At 39.0% G+C, this 17065-nt stretch overlaps 2 protein-coding genes across 2 annotated transcripts; one reads left to right on the forward strand and one right to left on the reverse strand.

The window, feature by feature from the left end:
- Window positions 1-1307: 1307 nt before the first annotated feature.
- LOC105044025 (uncharacterized) lies at window positions 1308-3512 on the forward strand. The gene is made up of 3 exons (XM_010921797.4): window positions 1308-1479; window positions 1623-1677; window positions 3024-3512. Exons 1-3 carry the CDS (start codon window positions 1379-1381, stop codon window positions 3135-3137), a joined length of 270 nt encoding a protein of 89 aa, XP_010920099.1. The 5' UTR covers window positions 1308-1378; the 3' UTR covers window positions 3138-3512.
- Window positions 3513-14303: 10791 nt separating this feature from the next.
- Window positions 14304-16028, reverse strand: LOC105044109 (bZIP transcription factor 27). Its single transcript, XM_010921902.4, has 3 exons — window positions 15008-16028; window positions 14808-14885; window positions 14304-14639 (listed from the first exon to the last, which is right to left on the reverse strand). The coding sequence occupies exons 1-3, from the start codon at window positions 15734-15736 to the stop codon at window positions 14568-14570; spliced, it is 879 nt and encodes a 292-aa protein (XP_010920204.4). The 5' UTR covers window positions 15737-16028; the 3' UTR covers window positions 14304-14567.
- Between the last annotated feature and the right edge of the window lie 1037 nt (window positions 16029-17065).

Genomic DNA, 17065 nt, shown 5'->3' on the forward strand with positions numbered 1-17065 from the left:
AATCAAGTATATGCATATAAACTACCATTTAACCCAGACAATGCAGGATGCGGTTCTTTCCCCCTTTTTTTTTTTTTTTTTTTATATTATACTTAAACCGTAATATAGAACAAATATATCAGAAATAAATAAATTATAATATATAAAAAAAATTTATTATTTCCTCCGATAAATTTGTTATTAATATTATGATATATTATCGATATATATATATTTATCGATATAGTAAAATAGTAATACTATAAATTAATAAGATCATGATTTAACCTATATGTAATAATAAATATAAAAATATTATTAATAGATTTTTTAAATGCAACATAGCAGGATCGTTATTGATTGTACTAAATAAGATTATAATTATAAAAATATAATAAAATTAATAAAATATTAATATAATCTAATGATGTATATGGGATAACGATAGGATACAATATTAATGATAATTTTTTTATTAATATCAACATACATCAAATAAATATAATTATTAATAATATCATTAGTTTCAAAATAATTTAATAATACTAATAAAAAAAATTTTACTTGATAAGCTGATAAACTTCTTATTAAAAAACCATATTACATAACTCTACTTATTTATTAAATTATTAAAATATCTAGTAGTACTATTTATAGTCTTCTAACATATTAATCATTTGCATAATAAAATTATTGTAGGAATAATTTTTTTTTTGAAAATAAGAATTGATTTCTCTATCTACTTAATTATAATTTTATCAATATTTAAATTATTATTTTTTCTACAACAAATTACACAGAAAAATATATTTTTTTAGAAAAGATAAATTGGGATTGAAGTATCTTCCCGATTAAATACTTCAACAAACTTTGCATGTATGATTATATCCAATGAGTTCATTAAAATTCAACTTGATAGGATTTGGATGCAAATTATTTTTTATAAAATTTTATTCTTTCACACTGTCAGATGGACGAAGAATCTTCCGCCACTCAAAGAGATTAACTTAATCAAACTTACTATCTCCTATTTGTACATCGAAGAAAAATATCCGAACGGTATCAAATATACATCATTTCAAGTCAAAAAAAAAAAATTATGTTCTATAAAATTAATAATAAAATAAATTTTTTTTTATAAAATCCAGCAATTCTAAATCTGACCAACTATGCATGTCATCTTCTACCAAAAAAAAAACCATCTACGCTGCCTTCTTTATATTCTTGACAGCTCATCTTTTTGTCACAGTAACTTTCCCTTCACGTGCATTTGCACGTGTGTAGCGCGAATCGGTCACATCCGCTCACCGCCAGTCGCAATGTCGCACGCCCAACAATCTCCCGAGGGGCCAGAACCTGGAGAAAGAAAAGAACAGGAGAAAAGGGAGGAAGAGAGACCATGGTGGGAGCGAGCCGGGCGCTGCTCCTCAAGGACGGAGGCAAGATCAGCAGAGCCCTTTCCGACTTCTTGGTTTGCCCGCTCTCCAAGCAGCCCTTGAGGTCTCCTCTCTCCTGTCCCCCTCTCTCTCCGTCTCCTCGACCATATCCAACCATATCTAACCAACTAAGAAAGATAACAAGGAGAACCTATCGGTCTTGTTTCTTTAAAGTGAACCCTTTTTTCTCCTTTTCTTTCCTTACAGGCGTTGCCAAGACTCCCAATCGTTGATTAGCGATGCCATTGGTGTATCCTTTCCCGTGAGTCCCATTCCTATCTTGTTTCCTTCGCTTTTTTTTTTTTTCCCCCTCTTCAAGCAATATATAATGTTCTTACCTCATATGGATGTTGAATGTGAAAATTTCTGTTGGCTTTCTAGAGCTATGCCGTGGGTGCAATATTGATTATGTAATAAGGGGCACATAATATCCGTTACTCTGCCTGAATATGATTGCTGTACTGCGCAATGTGTTGCCCATGCAATTTGATGCGGAAAAGATAGGAGTAAAAGAAACTGCTCGTGCCCCTTTTATTGTCGTAATTTATTTTCAAATGTCAGGAACCATTTTTATAATACAAATTTAGGTCTGATAACATTCTGAAGCATTGTGAGTATTTAGAGGGAAGTCATTTAGATTGCCGCACACAATTGCCAGCGAAAGGCTGTTCAAAAAAAAAAAAAAAAAGAAAAACACCAAAACTTTATCTTTTGCAAAAAGGTAATGATCCTCAACAGTCTATGCTACGTACTTCAAAACAACGTCTAACTAGCATATAACCTGTGCCATGCACAGGGTCTGATTTTTTATCTTTTTTTAGAGTTGTTATTGAAATACAATATAAGATTTTTTATCTTATATTAGAATGTTATTTCAAGGTTATGACTGCTTTCAGTTGGATATACTGGGCTCCTTTTAGTCGGCTGGTCGCATTATCACACAAGCAAAAATGTATATATCGAGACACTGCTTGAAGTTGTTTTAGTATGATATAGATAATTACACTGTTTGTCTGTGGATTATCTGACCTTCATTTCCTGGCTGAAGCACTACAAGACTTGACTACAATCGGTGAGATGCTGTAGAACTTGCTTTGAGCTGAGCCTGCTGCAAGAAAATATCAAAGAAAACCTAGGAATGGAAGGCCAACACCATATGAGACTACAACATGAATTCAATAAAGAAGCTTCTAGATTTTCTTTCTGCATGATTCTTATAATTGCATTCAGTCATCAATAATCTTCTGCCCTTGCTTTGCTTGTCTTTTTATCTTAACCTGGTATGATTAACTGAACTAAAGATAACTCTCTCTCCAAAAAATTCTACTCAAAATTAATACTTAAGTAAGATAGATGGAGTTCGCCAAAAGAAAAAAAGAAAGAAAGGAAGAAAGGAAGGAATCAGAGAAGATTCTCAAAATACTATTATTGTTTTGCCTTGTGCATGCACTTCTTTTCTGTAAAGATTCTCTGTTATTTTAACAGTTATATTCCTGAGCAATTTCAATATGATATGTTGTTTAAAGATTCTGAATGTATCTTGGTTAACAATTGAATCCATAATGGTCATTTTGTGTTTCTTTTGTTTTGCATTTGTTTTTTTATCAGATAATTGATGGAATCCCTTGTTTGGTGCCAAAGGATGGTAAGTTGCTTGAGGACCAAGACGTATCAAAAATTGAAAATGGTGCTGATCCATCTGTTGTCCACAGTGAAAGGTGATCCATAGTGAGTGATAAATGTTTCCAATTCACAAGGAAGTTTTGAAAATGCCATGGATAGCGCTGGATGGGATTTTTCAGCACAACAGTTTATATGCTTCCAATTCAGTTGTCTGTAGAATTAAAATTGCTTTCCCTTGTCAGCTTTTGTGAAATTGTTTTACATCCAAGGAAATGGTTAGAGTCGTTATGTTTCTATATGACTCAAGAATAATATGCTTCACTCCTCTAACATACTTGATTAGTTGTGGCTCTTGAATTTTGTGGTATTCTAAGGGAAAATGGTATGTACTGCAACAAGTAATTTGATGTTTTGGGGGTTTTTTGCTCTCTTTATCTTTTGATAAAAGCAATATTATAGAGTGAAATTGCATCATGATACTTATTTGCTAGGTGAAAAATCATTTTAAACCAGCATGCCTTTGATTCCAACTTCATATGGATTTGATTCAGTTGTGAAGATGATACTTTTGGCAGTCGGTATCTGTGAGTTACAGGTCTGATACGTAAGTGTGGACCAATAAGACATATTGAAATGTTTTTTTGTGGAATTTCAATATCATGCCATTGAGCATAGGAATTTATGGAAATACTTCTTCATGATTTTTGAATGCAATATCTTTGACTGGTATAAGAAGCAAAAATGAACAGGTTTGGACTGGAAAATTTTGTATATCTGAAGGAACAGATATTGATAAAGTCCTTATCAAGTTTTTTTTCTTTGCAAGAACTTCTCCACAAGGATAATTATTAGATGGATAGGTGATTTGACCTCTAAAGAAAATTTTACTAGCTCTACCTTGTCTTTATTAGCAAAACAGTTTGATATCATTTGCATCACCTTGTACAATACATCACCCATTTTGACGTTTTACAGTGGTAGTCCCTCTGCCAGTGGCACCTAAATCATTGATGGCCATGGGACAATGCAACTTGATGTGTATCTTTAGTTCAGATTATGGGCAAGTTGGTTATTAGTGAGGTGCTCCAGTTCAGTTGATTTTGTTGGCTCTGGCAGGCAGCTTACAACTTAAACGCACTTATGTTGCACCATGAATTATTCATTTCATTCATTCTTGATTTGATTTTTATTTTCCTAAATTTATATTGATAATTATCTATTTACTCATTGCTACAATTTGAGATATTCTTCGTTATTTGGGGTTTACTCTTCTTCTTCTTTTTTTCTTTTTTTTTTTTCTGTTGGGGGGTGGTGGGGGGTGGGGGGGTGAGGTTCAAAGTTATTTGGTTTTTGTCCCTGTCATATTGCAATTGTCTTTTTGAACACTTTACATCTGCTACATATTTAAATGCTGAAGTGTAAGTGCAAACTGCGGAGAGGGAAAAAAGGAGTAAAAGATGATATAGCTGCATGAGGGAATCATAAATGGATGGGCCACGCTATCAATGGGTTTAGGTTCAATTTAAGTTGTAAAAGGGGGAAGAAAAAGAAACAAGAAGCTGTTCTATGTTATGTTACACGATGAAGCGCAGACGTAAATGGAATAATATGATTTCAGGAAATTAGAAGGGGGTCTCTCTCTCTCTCTCTCTCTCTCTATGGTGGGGGATGGGACAGAGTTGGATTCATTAGTGTGTGTTCATTTTGTCAATAGGAAGTTTAGCCACTATAGGTTCTGATGAAATAAGTACTTATCATTGGGGTGCAATGCAAGGGTTCGAATAGTGTTACCTGCATACTCTCCTTTATGGTTCCATAGTGTCCACACTTGGGGATGCCAGGCATGAGCAATCACCTCTTCTTACCACACCAAATGTGGGAGCTTCCTACTCACATCATTTAGAAGCCTGGGCACTTGGTCTAGCTTTTGGAGTATTTTGTTAAAGGACACGGTGCCTGAAACTTTTGATAAACTAAGTAGTTGAAGTGCTTAAATACTAATAGTGTAATGTGAGATGAGTATGATTTTATTTACCAAAACAAGAACACTTGAGACTTCTTCTATTAGAGAATATTTTTCATTTTTATCATTGTTTTTCATTATTTGGATCGTGTAAGTGTCTGTCTCATCGAAGTATCAGATGCTTGGGGATGCTTGGCACCCATGCCAAAGTCCATCATGGTGAGATTTGGAGCATGTTTTTCTGGTTTGAGAGCATAAAAGTGAAATCAACTAAAGAAAGACCTGAGTGGAAATTATGATAATCATTTTGTTTAGATCATTTATGTCAAGGGATTCATCCTAAATAAAAATAAACAAAAGGCAGGATTGTTGTGGTTAGTTCTTACTCAAGCTCTGTTCTTACCTAGTAACCTGCAGTCTGGATGAATATGCCAAATAGTCCTTTTGCTGTTCCATGTGTTTCAGTTACATGATCTCTTAAAATCTCTGAGCATCCACTTTTGTCTATCTAAGTCATATTCTTAAATTTCTGCTGTCCTATCTTCTGTTTAAGAAATTCATGTAATATGATCCCTAAGGCTGTCCATAAGGAGCTTGAGGTGCAAGAGAAAAAACAATTTCTTATTGATCATGTCAAAGTTACTGTGGTGCACCGACTTCCTTTGAGTTAGATCAGTATATCACACTTTCATTTGGTTACTGTGGTGAACTTCAGCTAGATGGGGTCTCTGAGTAGAAAAGTAAATAAAAGCTCTACAAGAGTCTCCTTAAGTATGGCAATTTTTTCACACAGTAACTTGGCTTAGATGAAACTGTTTCGTGATCTGAGGCACCAACCTTCCTTCTGAGGTTCTTACTTTGGATCTAAGTTTTCTTGATGCGTTGTTCTTTTTGAATCCATGCTTTCTTAATGTGGGAACAGTTTTGCCTCTGGCGTTTTAAGCTTCCTCAACTTAAATCGGCTTCATGTGCCTTATTTATTTGCTTGAAGATGTTCTATATATCCTTGGATGCCAATAATATGCTCTAGTTTTCTTCAGGACACTGATCCCGTCTTGAACTGTCCTCTCCTTCAGTATTTGTGTGCCGCAGTTTTTCCTTTTTGCTTGTGCTATTTGGACTTCAATTAGTTAATTGTACCTTCCAATTTGGAGTTACAAATTTGCGCAATCTATGATGATGAACAACTTTGTGAAAATATCATGTAAACACGGGGGAAAGGAAGGGTACATAAAATTATGCACTAATTGAGATCAAGTATAGATTTGTATATGCCAATATCTTCCAATTGAGTATGTGATGTCTGTCATGTGAAATTCTAGTGGAGAAGCATGCTGTCATGCAAGTTTTTAAGCTTGTTAGATAATGAAATCTGCCTTGATGAGCCACTTTTTTATATGCTTTGGATCTGTATCGTAGTATTTGATGCTCTCATGCCAATCCATTATTATGCTTCTAAAGAAAACCCGTAGTTGCATAGGAGTCCACTTATTTTATGATATTTTTGTTGGTTTTGTTATGCGTCTGGGCTACCTGATATCCTTAATATCTGATTTGGAACTCCTACAGCCCGAGAAAAGGGTCAAGTGTCGTGATCGTCGGCCTACCATTTGATGTTACCTTAAACCATCTTCCCTTTCGTCGGAAGGCTGTGAACAGATGCACTTTATACTCTACAGCCTGGATCCGTGCTAGTCATCTATCAATCCAGACTGACTAGCTGCTGCTTTATTTTCATATTATTCCAATATGAAAAATCTTTTCCCCTTTCTCCCTGCAGTAAATCGATAGCGTCACTGCTTTATTTTTTTGTTGGATGCCCCTGCTTATATAGCTTTCTACTTATTCCTTTAGTTAGGACTAAAACGTTCCTTATCTACTCTCGTCCAGATGTTTTCTATGACAGCTTCCATACATAGGCTTGGCTGCTTTATTGAAATCTCTCCAATCTTAGTTTCAAAGAAACGGTCCTTGGTGTAGGTGTAACTTCCAGTGTTACCTTTCTTTGTTCCTACCAAACTTGTAATCTAAGCAAATTCTGCTGAGAAAATAGACCATTCAACACACTTGGCACACTCTTATTAAAGAGTATCTCTCTCGGAAATATCTTTATGATATCTCCCAAGCAATCATGAGCTACTTCATCGCCTTCATCTCTTCTGTTCTGAGTCTGAGGACCAGAGCCTCCAGGGAAGCCTACTCGATGAAACCAGGACAGGTTTTTTCATCGGAGGGAGGGAAGCAGAAGACGGCAAATGATGGAGAAGGTGAGTGTTGTGTGTGCTTGTCAAGGTTAAAAGAAGGGGATGCAATGCGGAGGCTGCCGTGCGGCCATCTATTTCATCAGGAATGTGTTGATAGGTGGCTGGTCATGTGCCGGAGGACCTGCCCTCTTTGCCGTCTCTGCGTCGATGGAGATCTCGAAAGGAGAGTGGAGGAGCAGTTCGCTGAGGAGCTGATGATATGGTTCTCTACCTTTCATGTACCTGGCTATTGAATGGAACGCTGCTGGGATTATAATATATCTTGTTTCAGCAACTTAATTTTCAGGGCATTTTGCCTGATCTCATCATTTGATGAGCTTTGCAGGGTAAACTCTTGGGAGTACGAGTTTATTTATTTAACTTGGAATCCAGCCACTGGTTCCGGGGTATGGAGGCTGGTGTCAAGAACCTCCAACCGATGCAGTTATTCTGTGACAGGTTGGGAGCTAGCAAGAGTTTCCCACAAAATTAATGGATTTTCTGGTGAATATATATGGTCCCTTCTTTGATGGTTTAGATGTGATCACATGGGAAGGATGTCTTGTGTTAGTTAGCTTTAGCAGCTTCTTTATGTTAGTTGTTTTGTTTTTCCATGTCCTAGCTTCTGATTATTCTAAGATTATATTTAGTATATCATCAAATAATTTTAAAAAATAATATAGATTATCTTCAAAATAAATTATTATTATTAAATTATTGATAATATTGATTATTGTGTTTGGTATACATAAATAATATTATAATAAAATTATTAAAAATCTTGATTGATATATTTAGTATGACAATCAAATTATTGGTAATATGAAATCAAATTTTCAAAATATTCTCCATAATTTTATCTTGATGTGTTTTTTTTTTTTTGATGAAAAATAACGAGAGTGATGTAGGTATGGTGATGGTACGAAGAAGTGGCGAGCCGAGGGTTGTGGGAATCGCAGGCATCGAGGGACGGGCATATGTGGAGTCGTGGGGGTGGTAGGGACGGACGTGGAGGAGCCATAGGAGGTAGTGGGGGATAAGAACAAAAAAGTTGTGGACAGGCAAAGAGAGATAGAAGAGCCGCGGGCAGAAGTACACATGGAGGGGGTGATGGGGAGGGTTGGATAATGGATTTTATCTGATTTTTTTTAGAGATAATTTTATCTAAAATTTTTATTACAATATTATTAAAGAAGTAATAATCTGAATAGCCATCTCTCTCCAAAATAATTCAGATTGTTTTATGAGAAGCAATCTAGATTACCATCCAAAAAAATATATTAAACATAGTAATTTAAATTATCATATTAAATTATCAGTAATTTGGATAGTTGTCAGCTACCAAATGCAACTCAAAGAAAATCTTTGTTAGGATCGTATATGTGTATTTTTGTCAGCGATGATTTGATGATTTTTCGAAGGCTGCCGACTGGCTCGGTCAAGCGGTCATTGGGTTGACACCAGTGAGTTGGGTTCAAATCTCGCCCGCGCACGATTCTGGTTGGGCTTCCTGTCATACTGGCACTCATAAAAGATATTGGTTTTTTTTTTTTCCTCCCGGTATACTCATGTTTGAGATTAATGAGATCAGAAAGAGGGGGTAGATAATTGATGGAGACCCTTTGACTCCATTCTCAAGAAATAAGACGTAGGGCGACATGTGTGACGCCCGGTTCTTTTGGGATTTAGAGAGCTCCTTCTGTTTCCTAGTTGTGCTACTAAATCTATCTCCACAGCCACATTACCGGGCAAGTTGCAACCTGTAAAAAGTCATTAACGAATTGAAAGTGCAAGCCGATATTGATACTATAGTTCTTTGGTGGCCGTATCAGGGACCCGGGTTCCAATCTAACCATCACTAGGATTTGGGAGGGTCACGGGTATCCTGCAGAAAGCTGCCCAATGTGGCATATTCCATCACCAATAGAGATTTTTCATGCAAGAAAAACATATTAGAAAAATAAATTTAACAAAAAAAAATTCTCTAAAATTGATTTCGTAGAAAAAGGATACACTGTTCAATGTCACAGTTCGGTCTCCGTATATCCATGTAATGCATTTATATGGAGGCCAAACATACATGGTGACAAATTTTAGGATCAACACAACAAGTTGTGAGAGATCATCACAAAAAGAGAGGCAGCCAGAGAAAAAAGTGGGGGCGGTGGCAAAATTGAGGTGGGACTCATGGCTAAGGATGGCATTCTAGATGACGATAAAGAAGAGGAAGTTGGGATCGAAGAAGTGGTGAGGCCGGTAAGAGGATTGAAGAGGAGGGGTGTGGCGTTGTCTGTGAAGGAGATAAAAGTAGTAAACATGGAGTGGGGGAGGGAGTTGGTGTTCTCGAGTAAGGGAAGGAGATGGAAGGGATGGTGCGTGAGCACAGGACTTGTGGCTTTTGGCTCCGGTAAGGAGGGGATAAAGAAAAAAAAAAAAAAAAGGATGATGCCCACCCTCCTTGCCAGCCAAGGAATTCGCCCTTTCCATCATCCTCGTTCTCTCCTTCTCGTTAATTGGGAGATGATAAGGTTAAGGGCAAAGCTGATCATGGGCGGATTTAGGTAAAGAAATTATCAAATTTTAAATAGATCCGACCTAAAAATTAATTAAAAATAAATATAGTTTAGATCCGAGATCCAACCCCTGATTGGCTCCAATAAAAGATACTGGATTGTCTAAAAATAAGACCACAAATATTTATATCAATTTTTTAATAGATGGAAGGTGAATGAAACAAACAAGATAAATCTGCAAAGACGTATGCATCATCTATTAAAAAGTATATATCAAAAATATATTATCTGCATATTGGTCAACATATGCATCAGTGCAAATAGCAATGGCCTTCAAAACTCACGACCACTTTCATGTCTTTTTCATCCGCTTTGTGCTCATCACCATAGGTGTTCTTTCATTGGCATTGCCATCCTCTTCAACAGCCCCAACATTTGCTCGACATTCATGGCCACCCCTAATAATGCCCCTCTTTCTATCCTTGCTACCTCAGCCACCACTTCTTGTTTCTTTTATCAGAGTCAGCCTTCCCCAAAGCTACTAGAATACAATCTCTCCCTCTCCATTCCTAATTCTACTATTTCAACCCCTCTATGAATGCCATAGCCCTCCTTTACAATCTCTTCATTGGCCACACCTCATCTTCAACCCCACATCTCTCCTTTAATACTATCTAGAATGCCATCCTTATCCATAAACTCTATCTTAATTTTATTGATGATCCCACTGTTCTTTCCTCACGGCCTCCCTTTCTTCAATATTCTTTAATGCCTAGTTGAGTTGATCTCACTTTTTGTCATTGTATATATTTTGACTTTTGTATGGTAGAAATACATTGTTAGATACGTGGAGGAGTAATTCGCTTAAGAAGAGATTAAATATGAATTGAACTACAATATCGAATAAAAATATTTTTTTTTTGTAAAATCAAATTTTGAATAAATTTTTTTTTTACAAGGCTTATTATTAAAGTTATTAATATGATGTGATACTAAAATTAATATTATGAGAATAAGGTTTGAGTTCTTGGTCCCTAAGCAAAGTCTGACCAATTAGTGAACTATGATATAATACTCATCAAATGAAATCTTTGTTATTTTTTAGTTTATGATATTTTTGTTAAGTTATAATAGCAACTGATCATAACATCATGCTAGGTATTATTTTTTATTTTCAGAAGTAGAATTCATAATAAGCCGCTGTCACAAATGAATCCTTGTTTGCAGCTTCTCGTCCAAGCCAGCCTCGTTGATTGGCGGGCCAACAACACCAATGTCTTTTGGGTTTATCTCTTCGATTGAGTTCCCCGGGACAATCCTCCTCAGGGAATAAAGCAAGGCGACGAGATAGCTCGTGCGAGATTCAAAGTGTAAAAGATATAGCTGGATTAGTACGACTGGGGATGCTTCAAGGCCGTCTGATTGGACCCAAACCCATCACGGAGTGCCAGATGCTGGTGGATCACTATCTACGGATTTCGGTCCCATCAGACCGAAGCAAAACAGTCTCGCGGACTCGCTGATGTGATGTCCTAGCCTGGCATTTATGAGGTGTCGGGTCCCTCTTCCACCTCCTTTTTCTCTTTCCAAACTTCTTCATAATTTTATATCCATGGATAAAATTGTTCCTACGGCTGTACAGCGTGGTGGGACCAGTTTGGCATTGGATTTCTGGCTGGGCCCCCTTTTCTTTCTTCCCTTCTGCCTTTTTTTTTTTTTTTTTTTCTTCCCTTCTTTGGCTTTCGAGTACCAAACAGGGCTGAAAGCAAATGAAAATTTCTTAATACATCTTTTACAATCAACCTGTATGCTATCAAATATTTGCTGTCACTGAGATTAGTAATTAAAAAGTTACATATTAGTTGTGCAATTTGTTTTGTATATAATTTATATCTTTTTTTATTGATATACGGCTATTCCAATTCACATGTATAGCTTCCTATCAAGTTAATTTGTAGCATTGATGTCAAAGCATGCCTTAACATTGGAGATTTGTCTCACCACCTTCGGAATTTCTGAGTCTCTTGGTGATGTAGAAAAGTGCTCGGCTTTATCAGAAAAGTTTGGGATTAACTATTCATGACACTTATATGGGATATATGTGGCACGAAAGAATTAAAATTTTGTATTTTTATTTTTCTAAGAAAAAGATTCCAACTTCTTCTGTTTTCTTCAAAGCCCTGCATTCCTCTATGTGGGGTAATTCATGCACAGCTAGCTTTAATTTCTGCCAGTCACAACACCATTTCCACCAGGCTGCCCTCACTTTCCTTGTAGTCACTCAATTTTGCCTCTTTGACTATTCTTCTCTCTGCAAATAGTACTTGTACACTTTATTAACTTAGTAAGTTGGGGAAAACTTCCTCGCTTGCTCCACCTTTCATTGAAAATTAAAAAAAAAAAAATGTGGAAGGATCAACACTTCTTCGACATTAAATGTGACATGGAGACCCACACACAACAAAACAACCTCCTGCCAACTACCGGATCTAGTGCTAGGCAGATGAAACACTATTCATATCAAGTATGCAAAGAAAGTGCTCCCGGAAAGGTACATGCAAAGGAAAAGTGATGTATTGAGATGTTGCGGGTGGCGAGAGATGTGATCCAAGTCCAACATGGGCCCCAACAAGCTTGTATTCTTCCATTAAAAGACAAGCAAACTTTAACTAAATGGTAGTTAAATCATACGGTTGTAATATATCGATGAATTTATTATGATTTTAAAAATTTTTCAAGACTTAATTTTTGTTAAAAAATCCTTTTAACTAGAGAGCAAAACGAATGTAAGTGGATTTTTTTAATATTTTAAAATCACCGGTTATCCAATTTAAAAATTATAAGATATTCCTGACTTATTTTGTATTGTCATTTTTTAAATATTTTTTATTTAACATGGATGGTGATGTTAAAGATAGTATTTGTATTAAATATTTTTACTACTTTTTGCTTTTATTCACTCTTTTGAAAGCCAATAAAAATTTGCTGCCAAAAACACTAAAAATTTCACCAACATACAATGGTAAGGATTTCATCATCCATATTGTTCTGCCTAGTTTTTTTTTTTTTTAAGAAAAAAAAAGAAACAACATCAATGAGGCCTAACTTATCATGGCAAGTTCCGAATTTGATAATAGGGAGGAAAACCATCTGAAATTTAATTACCCAGATTAAACCCCTAAGTGAACCACTTGGAACTCAAACCCGGAACCCCTCCCTCCGAGAGAGGGTTGCTACCGTTGATTCACCGCTCAACCATAAATAATGATTACCAAACGGCTGTATTTTTCAAATCCCCAAGATGGTAACCATAATGCTCAGTTTGCAACTAAAAATGATGACGGTAACCATAACGGGCATCACACAATTTGTGAAGTGACAAGTATCTATCACTGGAATTGTTGACACATAACCAAAGACATCTGCTTTTCTCAAACCGATCAAAAGCGGGGGTTCTGGCTATGAGAAAGTGGACTCTTCACCAATGCGATACTTCCAATGGCTCCACCACATTTTTTTCCTCTGTTCTCTTGGCTGTAACGATATATACTTATCCTGCTTTGACTAAAAGTAGAGAAGGAAGCTCCTCTTCCTCCTCTTTGCACTAAAACAGAAGGTAGACTCAAACTGAAGAGACTTCAGGGGGCGTCGAAGTCGCTTTGATAAAGTGGGATTCCCCTCCCCACACTAACCATAGCAACCTACCACAAACTAGACATGCTCCACAGAGATCACCAGTCTCTTTTGTTTTTTAATTAGATGAAGCTGAAAGATCGAAGTGCTGATATTAGCGTTGGACTTTTGACAGAAACCTTGATAAAATAAATTTGTCCACATTTCCATTAACATCCATCCAAGTGTCCAACAACTACATGTTGCAGTTGTCTCCAATGACTATTACTGTTCAGTCATCAATGCCAAGAGCATTGCATTGCTCGTTTTAAAAGGACCACTCGTCCATGCCCTCGGAAGACCTTTTTTTCTTTCTTTCTTTCTTTCTTTTTTCTTTTTTTTTTCTCTTTTTTTTTTTTTTTTTGGGTTAAAGAGCAAGGGACAACTGGATCACCAGTTACAGCAAGCAGCGGTTTCTGTTACTCGGAAGCAGGAGCTGAAAAGCCCAAGCTCTCAGGCAACCGACACGTAGGTGGGGGCTCGCAGCCTCGAGTCCACGGACGTAAGGATCGCCCATGCCCCGCTTTCTTTTGGCACTTATCTGCGGAGCTCACAAGATAAACGGCACGAAGGCAAAGTTTTTCTCCTTTTTTATAATTGTATCCCATTAACATTAAAAAGCAGAGGCGATGATGGGCAGATGAATGGAGCCATGGGGACCCACACAACCTAAACGGGGAAGAATGGGAAGTAACGTCCCGTCCGGTCCCCCAACGGTGCCACATCTTTTTCTGGCGACAGGAATCCTACCGTCCCCTCCCACTGCCATTTGGAGCAACACCACCACTACCAGAAAGGCACCAAAACCAAACCAAGAGAGCAAAGAAGAGAGTACCAAGCTTGTCCACATTTACAATATATGAAGACATTGATATGATAATACATGCATATAGAAAAAGAGAGACAGAGAGGCGTACAGTTGGCGGTGGGAAGGGGAGAGATCTGAATTATGTGTTCTTGGGTCCTTACTATGTCTGCGCAAACACGAGTCCAATTCAATTCGCGCTCTCTCTCTCTCTCTCTCTCTCTTTGTTTAGGAATAGGGGTCTATATAGGTTGGAGAAGGGGGTGAGAAAAGTGTTGTGGGCTCTCGCGCCCTCTTTGCAGCAGGGTGCTCCCTCCCTCTTCTCGTTCTTTCTCAAAATGGGGCTGATGAGCTTCTTTTGAGGGCGATTCTGTTTGGCAGCTGAGCATCCATCGCCAAACGTAGCTGCCCACACCACAACAGGCCTCCGCATAAACAAATAATAATTTATACAGAAATGAATGAACGAATAAATGTTTTCATACTTAAAGAAAGGAAGAGTGGCGATACTACCAGACAAGTGGGGCAAAATAACAATATTATTATTATGACTCTTTTTTTTGGCAACATTACCTCCTCTAGCTGTTTCTTTAGCTTGGCGTTCTCCTCCAAAAGATGTGCAACCTCTAGCTCCAGCTCATTTGTGTAAGCCTGCTCCAAAAATTTAGTTACTTCTATTGCATATCTTCTTCGCTTCGTCCTCAATATATATATATATATATAATAAAACAGAGAAAATAAGAAGAAGAAAGAGTGAAGAATGGAGAATCTGCCTGCTTTCGGGCGCGGGATCGGGCGGCGGATTCGCGGTTCTTGATCATGCGCTTGTAGCGGCGGTCGCCGCCAATGCCGGGGCCCTCCGGCATTACCCGCTTCTTGGAGCAGAAGGAGAAGAACCCGGCGGGTGACGAGGGGCCGATGACGGCGTCGGAGAAGGAAGGGGACATGAAAGGTCCACTACGCGCGTTGTTGTCGTTGTTGTTGGCCTGGCCATGGACTCGAGAACCGTTGGAATTGGAGCTGGAGCGGGAGTGGCCGTTCATCAGGGCAGACCCACCGCCTCCGCCGCCGCCGCCGCCCAGGTACTGGAGCTCGCGGCCGGAGCTGAGGCTGAGGGCGGTGGGGGGCAGGAGTGGGGGCGGGGGAGGAAGGGGGATGTCCTCGACGGCGGCGTTCGCCCGGGAGACGGTGAAGCAGGGACCGGAGAGGAAGTCCTGGAGGATCATGGCCCGGTGGTGGTGGTGGTGGTGGTGGTGGTGGGGCTCCGGAAGAGGAGCGAAGCGCCTCTCATGGTGCAGGCTGGTGAGGTTGATGTCCTTCCACACCTCCTCCATGGTCCTCCTCCTTGGTGTCCGGAGGAGGATGGAGGAGGTGGAGGAAGGAGAAGATCTTGAGGAAGAGGAGGAGGAGATTATCCTACTACCACCCCCATGTCCACTATTGCCGTTATCGATGTTGTTCGTCTTGTTGTTGCTGTGGTTGTCAAGTCCTGAGGACCACATGAGTATAGATAGGGGGCAGAAGGAGGAGAACTTGAGAAGAAGAAGAAGAACGGCTTTTAATTTGTGGAGTGGTGGTTGCGATGGTGAAAAGAAAGATGGAATGGACAGGGGAGTCACAGTGCGAGAGAGCGAATGAGTGGCGTTTGGTGATCAACTGGGTAGTGTGCTGTTCTTCCCTCTCCTTGAGACTTCACCACCCCTTTTTTTTTTGCCAAAAAAAAAGTTATTTCGAGTAGGAAGGTACGAAAGCACACGTGCTAACGCATTTACAGTGTCCACCATCCTTCCCACTCGCTAATACATATATGTGCATGGCCTTTGTATTACCATTGTTAGTAGTGTTGCCGCTGACATTCGAGTTGAAGAGAAGGTTCGCGAATGAGAATGTGGCCATGCTTGAATGAAGAGACTGCTATAAGAATCCGATGTGAAAGCAAGAGAAAAGAAATATAAAGGGTCGTTGGGTTTTGTTCAGTTCAGCGGAAGATCTTATCTTTGGACATCTAATTAAATATTAAAATTTGACATCTTGAAATTCAGTTCACAATGAGTCCACAGTGAGATTCGCAGCGAAAAATGGAGTCCAACGAGATTAAGATCATCTAAAACGAAGTTCGGATGGAGGAGATACAAAATTTTGAAGTCGGTACGAAATTCGAAGTGGTGGAGGACCGACGGCGGGCAGCAGCGGCGCAGCCGCAAGTGGTGCGGGACGTGCGACCCAAGCCCGCGGCTCAGGAGGGCGTGCGGCCCAGATGCGCACGGGCCCGCGTGCGGGAGCGGGCCGGCCCAGGCCCAGGCGGCCTGCCTGGCCCTATTCTCCAATCCACCGTGGATCGGGCGGTCCACGGGTGGGTCTGTGGACTGCGTGGACGTTTCTCACGCATTGCTCGTGGTCTACGGCACTATTCTGTAGACCGAAGTACGATCGGAGGGTTCAGGTGACTCCCGATCTTGATCCGACTGTCTGGGACGTGATTTGGGTTGATTAAGGAGTCCTAATTATGATCTAAGTCGTGATTAAGGCTATAAAAGTCCTGTACATAGATCAGAGGCAGGGTGGTTCGGATTTCTGTGCAGTATGGAGCCGTACGTAACCCAAGGGAAGAGAGAGACGGAAGCGCTGAGAGAGGAGCAGAAGGCTCCTGGACAGCGGTCGCCAGGCACTTCAGGGGTTCAGGGGGTCTTCCAAGAGAGAGAGCTTTTGTGAGAAAAACTTCTAGTGAGAGAGAATTGGGTGTATAAGGGTTGAGGATGAGGTCTCCTCTTGTAAATTTTTTTTTTCATAGTGAAGTTTGCATGCGCCGTGGAGGCGAGTCTTTTTGTAGC

This window comes from Elaeis guineensis, chromosome 4 (genome assembly GCF_000442705.2).
Source record: "Elaeis guineensis isolate ETL-2024a chromosome 4, EG11, whole genome shotgun sequence".
Lineage (NCBI taxonomy): Eukaryota > Viridiplantae > Streptophyta > Magnoliopsida > Arecales > Arecaceae > Elaeis > Elaeis guineensis.